The following is a 12,816-nucleotide window of genomic DNA, read 5'->3' as shown; positions in this document are numbered from 1 at the left end:
AGAATACCTTTAAATAGTATCTGGATGCAGTTTTGAATTATGTATTTTCTCTTCTTTTAATCTTTGTAAAGAAAAAAAATTATAAATTTTGCTATTCTGTTGTTGGATCTTTTTTTTTTTTCTTGGTAGTTTTTGTAGAGAACAGTAGAAGAGAGAGAGATTGATTAAGAGAGGAGTATTTTTTGAAAAATTGATGTGTTTTTAAAAGACGAGAAAAAAAAAGCTCTTTCTTGGAGCTTTTCTTTAAGCTCTTTTTAAAAATTTTATTTTTTTTAAAAAAAAGTTATTTTTTAAGAGCTTCTTGAAAATTATGTTTGGTCTGGCTTTTGCTTTTAAGAGGTAGATAAGTTAAAACAAAGCTAGGCCAAACAAGTATTTAATGCATACTATGGTCTGTACAAGGTCGGATATTGTCTTTGCTGTTAGGATGCTAAATCAGTTTATAAGTCATCCAAGTAAACATTGGTATGTTACTCACAAAGTTCTAAGATACTTAAAAAGTATAATGAATTATGACATTTATTATTTAAGTTTTCCTTCAATTTTAGAAAGGTATACAAATGCTAGTTGGAATTCAAATAGAACAGATCATACTTCTATGACTGGTTGAACTTTTACATTCGGTGGGGCTATTGTTTCTTAAGGTTCTAAGAAACAATCTTATCATTATAGCTTTAGCATCTGCTATCCAAAAAGCAGAATGGTTGAGAGATTTAATTTATGAAATTTCGTTGTGGCTTAAACTAATAGCACCAATCTTGATACATTGTGATAATAAAGCAACGGTATCAATGTCATATAATCAAGCATATAATGGAAAGAGTCAATACATTGGACTTCGACAGAGCATTGTAAGGCAAAGAATTAGTGATGGTATAGTCATTATAAGTTATGTGAGGTCTTGTAAAAATTTAGTGGATCCATTTACTGAAGGTCTGAAAAAGAACTTAATAATAAAGACCTCAAAAAAGATAAGTCTTAAGGCTATCAACTAAATCTCCAACTGTGGGAGCTCACCTCGATGCTTATAACTGACCTGTAGGCCTTGGGTACTGATATTCTACCACATGGATGATTACAAGTACTAATTTATATTTTTCCATCCAAAGGTGTATGGTGCTTCATTCCCGTAATGTGTAACGTAAAGTTGAACAAAAGTTCTAAATAGACGCATAACATGTATATGTTGAAATACTATAATTACGAAGTACTTTCGATGGGGCTACCTATGTAAGTGCAAGTGTGGCTGCTTCTAGGTGCTAAAAACTTGACTATAATAGCACTCATGAATGGATGCAAAAAAAAAGGCCATAAAATGTGTTGGTAAAACCAGATACAAATTGAGCAAGAAAGCTTGTGTGCGTTTAGTGGCCCAACTAGTCAAATGAAGAATCGATAGTTCAATTCTTGGTCAACCACTCAATTCAGACTAGAACCAACCACACTCACTAAGTGAAGGTTCAAATTTGTGGGATACTTTCATTTATGCAAAAGATTCTCAAAGTTGTTGGTATTTGAAAATTTTGAAAATGGTGGGGGATTATTGGTGTTTTTTTAAAATCAAAGATTATGTTATATAATAAAAATCTATTTTACCTCAAAAGTTATGTCACATAAAGTGACATAGTGTGGCTATTGGATTGTAGGTAGGTTTTTATGTGCATGGTTATGTCTCTTAGTAAATGACATCCACAAGAATTTAAATTCCTTATAATCTATCAAAGGAATTTAAATTCCTTATAATCTACTTACTGCAGAAAGTAAGCTCTGAGATTAAATAAATTTGTAAACCTTCAGGTGTATCTAGCGGCCTACTCTCATAAAGTGTAAAATGAAGTTAGACGTTGGCTTCATTGTATCCCTAAGGCTATTTATATTATTCCTTTTTGCATACAGAGTGATAAGATTAAAATAAGTCTTAAAGATAACATCTATTGAAAGACTCATCTTGAAGTTAATTTTGTCTTTTCCTTGAATTCCATGTAACCCCATTTGCACAAACAGATAATCTTATATGCATGCAAGTTTGTGATCATATGTTTGTGTAGCATGATTTTATTAAATTTTTGTATAAAAGAAGCATACTTCAATCGATTGTTCAAAATTAGTATAATATTTAATAAATTTGTACGTTTTTCCTTTTTTGGGTAAAAAGACCTTTCTTTTCTATTTTGATTAGTTGGTCACAATATTATTTCGAAACCATCAAAGGAAAAAAAAAGATAGACTTGCATATTAAATTAATAATTATCATGCAATATTGCTAATACCTCATGATAAGAGTCTTAAGTCCTTACCAATTAAGGAAGTATAGAAGTCCTAGTTTAGCATGGTTAAGTGCTAATACTGTTAATTGTTTTTGAGTGAGGCTATTTGTTTTTTGTTAATGCTTTTTTTATTTGTTGCACAGATCAAGTTTGATGTCATTAGAAGTCTTTATATAAAGACTTCAATTGGCATACTGATACTAATGCTAATAAAATCACTTTAAAAAAAATCATGCAAAATAGATTAAATTTTTGGGTTGTAGTTAAGTTGTTATTAGCACAAATTGTTGGATATTTTCAAATAAAATAAATGTGGGACACAATCCCATATTGAAAATTAAAGAAAAGTTATGTTTGTTGGAAAAAACCAACAGTCATGACTGTTTAAAACAAACACAATTGTGTTTGATGGGAATAGACACCTATACCTATAAAAAGACTCTATTTTGGAACAACAAAACAACAAGGAACAATCTCTCCTTCCTTTCTTAGTATTCTCCAAGTTTTCTTCTATATCGATTTGTTGTAAAAAAATTTTATGGAAGTTTGATAATTTGCCATACTTCGGTGAGTACTTAATGGATTGATTTTGTTAGTGCAAAACGTCATTAATCACTAGGATTTATTGTATCCTCAAAATTTATTGCATATAATCTTCTTACACATAATCAATGGGGGTGAATAGAACCTTAAGACAGTGATTTGCACACAATCAATGGGGGCAAATAAAACCTTAAACACAATGACACTGTTACACGCCTTGAAGCCATTTCAGTGTTTTCCAGTTTGGTGTTCTAACAATCTCATGTTTTTGTTGCATTTCATCAATGGTTGCTGCAAGTGAAACACTAAGAGAATTGACTTCTGATTTTTGTGAAATTGGATCGATTGATGTTGATAAAGAAAATCGAAAAATAATTTTTCACCAGATTATCAGATAAGCTTTCTTTCCTTAATTAATTTGATTTACATGAATTGTTCTAGATACTTAAATTGGTACATAATATTGTATATGATATGCATAATATGTAATTCACGCGTACGAGTAAGTCTGTAGTATAAATAATTTATTATCTATTTAAGTAGTATTGAAAAGGTTTCCAAGTAAAAATGCTTGAGAAAAAGGTCAAGGGTCAATCATGGAGTGTATTGTGCGTCACTCTACTTTCCGTGTTTGATTCTTTTGTGACTTAATTTTTATTTACAATTATTTGTATAATTATTTAATAAATAGTGTTATATATTTTTTGTTGAGGGTGTGAGGGAAACCGAAAAACATCTACATCCACGATCCTTAAACTAAACTTGTCCCTAATGTTGGTAGGGTTGTTAGTCAATAACAATATGCAAGAGTAATTAACTACCTGATGTATGGAACAATGTGTATAAACCTAAATATAGCATTTGCTATTACAAAAGTTAAGTAGCTACGTAAGTAATCCAAGTATTTTGTATTGGCAAGCCATCAATAGAGTACTAAGATGCTTAAAGAAAACAATTAATTATATACTTTGGTATAATGGAAACCTATTAGTGCTAGAAGGATATTCGGACGCTAGTTGATTACAAGTTTAGAAGATCATGCTTCCACAAGTGAATGGATCTTCATGCCTGATGAGGGTACCATTTTGTAGAAGTCCAAAAAACTAACATGTATAACAGATTCTACCATGGCAATCAAATTTATTGCATTGACTACTATCACCAAAGAAGCTGAATGGTTAAGAAATTGACTCTATGGTGCACCTTTGTGGCCAACACCAATTTCTCCAATTTTTATCCATTGTAATAGTGAAGTAACTCTAGCAAAAGCATATAGCTAAGTGCATAATGGAAAGTCTAGACATATTAGATTAAGATATAGCTATGTCCGACAATAAATTTCAGATGGAGTGATCACTTTAACTATTGTGAGGTTAAGTGATAACTTGATGAATCCTTTAGTTAAAAGTCTTGCTAGAGATCTTGTAAATAAAGACCTCAACAGGGATGTAGCTCAAGCTCATATATTGAAACTCACCTATGGTGGAAACTTGACTCAATGCTTGGTATAACGTCAAGTCTTGAGTTATGAGACAAAGTACACCATTTGTATGTGGTTGCTAGCACTATAATATAATATATTATATTCCATTCCAAGTAAAGTGCTAGGTACCCATAATATTAAGGAAGGGATAAGTTATATACCCTTAATAAACCCATAACACAAATTTGTTATAATGCTTTAATTACGGGGGTATTCTTGATAGGATCTACCTATGTAAGTGTGTAGTTTTGCCACTTTTAGGAGTTCAAGAGCTTAGCTCTAACAGCATTCACGAAAAGAGGATGTAGACACACAGTGATAAAAGCGTCGATGATACTATGCATTCATTGGTGTTAAAATCATTTTGTGGATGTGTTTGGTTAACCAAATAAAATATTTGGTTTAAAATATAGTTTACCATGCAATTTCGGTTAACTTTAACATGTTTTCACTAAATGAAGGTTCAATCAAAAGACACTTTCATTTATGTAATAGATTTTCAAGATTATCGAAAATTTAGAATAATTTGAAAGTAGTCAGGGCTTGTTGGATATTTTCTAATAAAAGAAATATTAGACACAATCCCATATTGAAAATTAAAGAAAAGTCATAACTAATTAAAACAAACACAACGGTATCCATCGAAACAACAGAATACACAATAAAACAAAAAGCAATAATCTTTTTTTCCTTTCTCAATATTCTCCTAGTTTTCTTTTATATCGTTTTGTTGCAAAATTTTTTTATAAAAGTTTAATAATCTTACCATATTTCAGTGAGTGCTCAACGGATTGATTTTGTTAGTGCAAAACGCTGTCAATCACTAGACTTTTTGTATTATTAAAGTTTATCACTTGTAACCATTTTGCATAATAAAAATGAATAAAACTTTAAAGACAGTGACACTGTTACACGCTTTAAAGTCATTTCAATATTTTTTAATTCGGTATTCTAACATACATAATTGTACTAATAAATGGCGTATGTACTTGAGCTTTGGTACATAGCTGAAACCTCTCCATTACCCAACCCAGTCTTTTGCCTGAGCAATATATAAACAAACCCCGCTTTTTCTTAGTTTGGTTCACGTATGGGAATCAATGGCACCTGCCTGCACTCTATATTTTACAGCTCCGCAACAACATATACCAATACAAATCTACCAATCAGAGTGCTTTGTGTTATATATACATATCAGGATGAATAGATGATTCAAAATCATTAATAACCTCACGCCATTAGATCATGCTTAGTTATGGTAAAGATTTTAGGTTGGATTAAAAAAACTCATCTGAAACTCGTTGTTTCCTCATCCATACTGTAGATGGCTCAATGGAGACTTTTCCCACTTCTTTTATCGTTTTTAACCTGAATTTATAGTTCTCCTCTAACCATATTGTGTAAGACTTTCAGTTAGCCAAGCGTAAGTCCGTCTCTTTGTTTACCTGAAAAAATATTGAACCCACTGCAACAAATTAAGTGGCAGTTGAGGCAAAAGGAAGAAATTTTGAATTCCCCTTTTTACTTAAGTGATATTTATTATTTATAAGAGAATTATTTAATCCATTACTGTTGAAATATAAATTTTCACCAACCATATGATAATGATTTAATTCTATCGTAAAGTTTAAAAATTTTATGGGCAGAACATAGAATAATAATCCTAAATTTAAAGAAAGGTTGTAAGTTTATACATATCTTTATATATGCCCGCGCCTGAAACAAATATAATAAAAGAAAAATTAAAAAGGAGAGGCACCGGCCCATGAAGTCAAATTGTAATTATTTTTAATGCCATTAAATTTTTTTGTCTGTTCCTTGTTTACGTGTTACTCTGTTAATTGATTAGTTTTTTAGAGCTAATAAAAATTGCAACTACCGTGCCGAACTTGAAATGACAGTACAATAAATGAAGTGTGGTTGATTAGTTAAGACAGATTAACCCGTTCTCGAATTAATTTCTTCCAAAACAAAAACGCTTAAGGGGGATTAAAAAAAGGTCTAAATAACAACTACTCCATCCATTCTATTAAGTATATAACCATGTCTTTTAACTTTTTATCTTAATAAAAAGAAAAATCTAATGTTGTATTAGTGTTAATTAATAATGATACATACCGTCTGATACTGTCATTCATAAAAATGTCATACACTGAGTGCACTAACATATAATTAAATTGAGAATAATAAATTATAAGGTAATTTAATTTGTTAATATACTAGTTTTAATTAATTTGTATGGAATATCAGGTATAACACGGTGTCATAAATTAAGTAACATTGAGAACAATTTACTTAAAGTGTTACATGTAATTTCTTTCGATGAAATTATATAAGAGTAAAAATTATATATCGATGTCAAATAAATCTCAACATATATAACAAAATTAATTACTATTACAAATAATAAAAGAAATCAATAAATTCTCATGTAACTATAGAAAATCTAATATAAAAATGAAGAAAGTAGGTTTAAAGACTTTGAGAGAATTTGAAACAATAGCCCGTTGGTCTAACTAACATTCTTTTGGTCATCAAATTCACTAAAATATAAAAGAAAATGGTCAGAATGTTTTGGAAAAAATTAAAGTTGATAATTAAAAAGATAAAACATGAAGTAGTCAACTTTATTTGAAAAGAAAATCACATCGCAGCATTAATGAGACGGACGAGGGATAGGAAGATTCATTTAATTGCTACTCTCCATGGAATATATACATATATTTCCCCACTTCAAAGCACCCCCGAAACTCAGCACAAGCAGCAGTTTCCCACTCACACCGCCATCATTATTATTATTGGCTGCTACAGCTGTGCTACCATTACTACATGTCTAGCCACTCACAAACGCTCTATCCCAAGGGCCGAGAGGTTGGCAGCACCGAGCACAACTGGTGCCGTGCGGTGCTCGGTGGCACTGGCATAGCCGTCTTGGCCGTACTTACATCCAAACACCCGGATGTTCCACGTCTCCGAACTGCTCTTCACAAGCTACAAAATTCCCATCCAATTCTTAGGTCTAGGCTTCATTACGATCCTAATGCAAGTACTTTCTCCTTTGTTACGTCTTCTTCTCCTTTCGTTCAAGTCAAGTCCTTTAACCATTCTACAACGTGTAGCATCCTTGAAAATCTTTATAACCAAGAAAACCAAAACATCTCACCCCTGCAATTGATTCTTGAACATGAACTTAACCAAAATGCTTGGACAAGTGCTTGTCATCATCCTAATAACCCTTCGTTTAGCACCAAAAATGATATGTTCTTTGCTAGTATTTACGCTTTGCCTGGTGCAAGGTGGGTGTTGGTGCTCCGCCTACATGCCTCCGCATGTGACCGGACCACGGCAGTGTCGTTGCTGCGAGAACTGTTGACGTTAATGGGCACTGAAGAAGAGGAGACAGGGACGCAGGGTCAAAAGGAAATGATGAACAAAGGAGAGGTAAGCTTGGCGATTGAAGACCTTATTCCCAAGGGGAAGGCTAAGAAGGCTCTTTGGGCACGCGGAGTGGACATGCTAGGCTACTCTGTTAATTCTTTAAGGCTGTCAAATTTGAAGTTCAAAGATGCAAAATCTCCCAGATCCAGTCAAATGGTGAGGTTGCTGATCAGCCCTGATGAAACTGAGAGGATCTTGGCTGTAAGTAATTATTTGAAGCGTGCAAATTATACTTTTGCCTTGTAAGGGACCTAATTATTCGAATTTTCAGGGTTGCAAGGCAAGAGGGATAAAGTTGTGTGGGGCGTTAGGAGCTGCAGGGCTGATTGCTGCCCACACTTCTAACTGCCGTTCAGATCATCAAAGGAAGAAGTATGGGATTGTAACTCTCACCGATTGCCGCTCAATTCTTGAACCTCCTCTCTCCAATCACCATTTTGGTAAGCTTTATAAAATTTCATTCACAAAAACTTAATACCTTTAAAACACAATTTGGTTCTTTTAATTAATTTGAAATGAATTTAACTTGTCACATCAAATTTTCATTTGATGACTTGGGAATAAGATCTCCATTGTGTACTTCCTCGTTTTTTAATGACTTTCGTATTTTTTTTTTATTAATTCCAGTCCGTAATTAATTATATGCGGTAGAGGTTGGCCTGCTATATTTCTGGAGAATGGATCAGATGACAATTCATGTCTGACCCTACCAGTACCACCATTTTTCCTTATCTGTTTGATAGAAAACCAATAACGCTGGTTATCAACAGAATATAAATAGAAAGGCAATGCTGCTATCTTTAGTGGTTCAACTTCTTCATTACAAGAAGATAAACACCTAACACCCAACCAAAGTTGCATGTCTTAAATTTCATACCAATTCAGGAAAGCAATTTTAATTCTTGACGCTGACCTTTTACTTTTGTAGGATTTTATCACTCAGCTATCCTAAACACACATGTCATTAAAGGGGCAGAGAAGCTTTGGGAGCTAGCCAAGAAAATGTACACAGCATTTACAAACTATAAGAGCTGCAACAGGCATTTTTCAGACATGGCAGACCTGAATTTCTTGATGTGCAGGGCCATGGAGAACCCTGGCTTGACCTCATCATCAGCCTTGCGCACATCTTTGATATCGGTGTTTGAGGACACCGTGGTTGACGCGTCTAACGACCAGCAAACACAAGTTGGCCTAGAGGACTACATGGGCTGCGCTTCTGCTCATGGCATCGCCCCGTCCATCGCGATTTTCGACACTATACGTGACGGGCGGCTGGATTGTGTGTGCATTTATCCTTCGCCATTGCATTCAAGGGAGCAAATGCAGGAGCTGGTTGATAATATGAAGTGCATTCTTGTGGATGCAGGAAAAAATGCTAATGCTCACGAGAGCTAGAACCTCCGGTCAGCCGGCCTTTGAGCTACAGCTAGCATAAGGCTTACTATTCCAACTAAATGTTGGTATGGCCTAATCTCTGGGGATATCTCCCACTTGCTTACTCTACTTAAAAGAATTTAGATCAGTTACAATTAACTAATTGTTGCTGAAGATCGGATATGATTAAGTTTATGGTTTTAATTAGCCAAAAAACAAAAAAAAAAATGAAAGAACTATATTGAAATTTTAAGAAATATCATATATGCTCTACACTAGCAGTTTTATTTTAATTTAAATCACCAACATTTCTGTTATAATTTGCTTTCTGTCGCATATGCGTTAAGACTCTTGGATTATTTTAGAAAAGTATTTCTCTTCCATTTAAAATGTTTCATCTTTTTTAAATGTTTGAATAACTTAAAAAGATGTTGAACTTTCACTTTCAATGCCTATGAAAAAGCTAAAGGTATAGCAAAGTTATAAACATCATATACGATTAATTATACATGTTAATTATAAATTTTTTTCAAAATAATATAGTTTTTCTTGGTAATTGTTATCTTTATTAACAATTAATGTATGAATATCGAACTTATCTATTTGACCCAATTATATGTATACATATTTTCCAACTTAAAGTGCTGTTTTTAAATCTCGAAATTATGTATACCATTACAATCATAATTATATTCAAATAGAAAAAATTTATAAATCAATATAAAATTAATTAGATGAAAATCTACACAATTATTTACGATGCCAATGGGTTATTTTTCATTGATCCATAAAATTTTTTATTTTTAAATTATTTTTTATCTTTATCAAACCCTCAAAATAACTGAAAATATTTTTAAAAAATCATTTTCGCCTTTACTAAGCACACCCTAAATTATTTTTTTTTTTAATTTCCTCTTTAGTCGTTACCATTGAAATTCTTGCAATGAAAAAACAAAAATGACATGAATATGGAGAAACAGAAAGGACATATTGAAAGTAAAGGAAATTTCAAACTACATACATCAAAATTTCAAATTAAGCTGCTGCAAATTATTATTAGTCTAGTAATTCCCAAAGTTCCAACGTTTCAACTCTGACATCATTCTGGAAGATATTAATGGTTTTTGCTTGACTTTGCCCTAGGCTTGTACTAAGACTGACAATATGAAAAATCAGTTTCTTTTATTAATGTTCTTTTTCTTCATTGGTTGATGGCAACTTTCCTTGGACACAGAAATTATGAATAATCACTATTCAATTTGCTTGGGGAAGCAATTTATTACACGACAGTTGGGAGGTGGGAAAAGAGGAGTTTTCTTTCGGATCTTTTTAACAATTGCCTCTCCAAAATACCTTATTTAGTTATTTTAAAAAAAATTATTATAAAAAATTAGGATTTACAATCGAATGTCATAAGATGATTCTTTAAAATTTTATATATAAAGTAATATTTTCTTTTAATGCATTGAAAATTATCATTTTAACTGTTAATGATTATATTTAAGACATAATATTACTGTTACATTGGCTTTATCGGGTTAACTTATTATTATTATTCTTTTTAAGTGTTGTTTTATAAAATGAGAAAAAAACAATTATGTCACATAGAAAGCATTAAAAGTATCTCAAAACATCTAGGGTTATTTTTACTTTTAAGAAGTTTTAAAGAGTTTTATTTAATGGGTCAAATATAAAAATAATTAAGAGGTTTTTTTTTAATTTTTTTTTGAAATATACATGCTTTACCTTTTCTCTTTTTCTTAAAAGAACACGACAACACGTAACATATTATTAAGTGTAATTGAACTTAGAGTTGACCATTGGGTAAGGCCACCTAAGCTAAGGCTTTAAGTCTTAAATTTAGAGAAGCTCCACATTTTTATAATAATAATAATAATAATAAAATTAATTATATTAAAAATATATAAAAATTAAGATAATTAATAAAATATGTACCTATTCTCTATGTCTAATAAATATTTATTTTCTTTCACTTCCACTTCCTTATTAATTTTGAACTAATTATCTAATTTCTTATTAAAAATATATAAAAGACTAAACGTCAACAATATTTAATAAAATAAAATATTTTCTCACTTTTTCAATTATGTGCCTAATAAATCTCAATTTTTTATCACTTCCAAATTCTTAAAATACTATTAATTCTCAATTATTTTTCTTATTTCTAATCAACTAATAGTAATATGTATTTAATAATCTTCAACTATTGTTTTTTCTCACCTATTTTTTTTTATTTTCAATCAACTAATCGTAAGATGTATTTAATAATTTTCAACAGCTATTTTATTTTCTATATATAAAATCAATTTTTTTTCACTTTATAATATCTACTTTTAAATTTTTCTTCTCTCATTTACTCTTTCTTTCTTTAACTTTAATTTTCCTCTAAAGAATATGCAAGAAGTATGTTATGCTATTATCTTTATAAAGCCATAAGCTTCATTTATGATTCAACAATTAAATACTATTATTCTAATATTTGTAAACTTTTTTACTTTAATTTAGAGTTTATATTATATTGTTATATTATCTTTATTTTATATGATAGTTAATTTATTTGAATTAGAAATTTAAATTGTTGATTTTATATTAACCATTTTAAAAATATAAAATAATTATAATAGTTAAATATTTTTAATACTTCCTAATAAATATTTGAATATGTCAAATCTAAAATATGAATTTGGTTATTCATAGCTTAAATTTTTTTTCTTAATTTTAATAAAAAAGGCTTCATTTGAATATTTTGCTCTAAATCTTTGAAATCATTGAGCGGTCCTTGATTGAGCTCCACTACCCAAAACTTTTGTGCACTACCCAATTTGTGCTCTTCCCATAACAACCACTAAATAGTTATTTTCGTAGTGAACGTGCTCTTCTCATCACAAACATTTTCTTCCATAAAAAAAGTGTGCTCCCTAAAAGGTAATCTTCCCATTTATCCAATAAGCAATTTTTAGCAACTACTCCTAAGAAAGCTTTCTTACTAAATATAAACATAGGAGTTTGGTAATTCAGGAAAGAGAAAATTAGAAATTGATCAGCTTACTCTTTCAAAATACTCTTTAAGCTCTTCCTAAATACTCTCTTTACTTAACTATTTCCATCCTATTTTTTGTTGTGCTCCACTACCTCCTTCACCTATTCTTGATTTGTATTCCTCACCCTTGCCACAAATTAAGGACCTAATCTTTCAAGGATTGTTCCAATCTTCCTTTTTGCTACCTCTAGTGCATCTTGCTTTACTTTTTTGCTACAAGCATTTTGCTTTACTTGTTCGAACCATCCTCTTTCCTTACTAGGAAAACCTTCTACAATTATAAAGGAAAAATGTTAGCAAAACCCTAACCTACTCTTGAATTTGGTGAAAATAATACATTAACAGTAATTTTTTTCTTCAAATAATGTTTTATCAATCTTAATTATGTATAAGCATGCGTTAACCAAACTTTATTATAAATAGTACTTTAACTAATCTTATGGAGTAACCTATAAGTATTTACTAGCGAAATCTTCAATAAAGAAATGTTCATAAATTTATTATTTATTACTTTCATGTTTATGAGAATATATTTTTTATTTAATCTAGATGTTATCATTCAAATCTAAAGAAAAATCTTTTATATATATGTGACATTTGACACTCACTAATATTTTAACTAGTTTTCTTCAACACTTAGAATGTTT

General features: G+C 30.7%; 1 protein-coding gene across 1 annotated transcript; it reads left to right on the top strand.

Annotated features, from left to right (window-relative positions):
* The first annotated feature begins 7,021 nt into the window (after positions 1-7,021).
* On the top strand, positions 7,022-9,389 carry LOC110420418 (uncharacterized). Its single transcript, XM_021433728.2, has 3 exons — positions 7,022-7,932; positions 8,003-8,171; positions 8,660-9,389. The coding sequence occupies exons 1-3, from the start codon at positions 7,123-7,125 to the stop codon at positions 9,127-9,129; spliced, it is 1,449 nt and encodes a 482-aa protein (XP_021289403.1). The 5' UTR covers positions 7,022-7,122; the 3' UTR covers positions 9,130-9,389.
* Positions 9,390-12,816: the final 3,427 nt, after the last annotated feature.

Source organism: Theobroma umbraticum, unplaced genomic scaffold (assembly GCF_002168275.2).
Source record: "Theobroma umbraticum cultivar Fairchild unplaced genomic scaffold, ASM216827v3 scaffold_86.0, whole genome shotgun sequence".
In the NCBI taxonomy this organism is placed as follows: Eukaryota; Viridiplantae; Streptophyta; class Magnoliopsida; order Malvales; family Malvaceae; genus Theobroma; species Theobroma umbraticum.
Note: the sequence above shows the minus strand (reverse complement) of the source record. Positions and strands in the feature narration are given on the sequence as shown.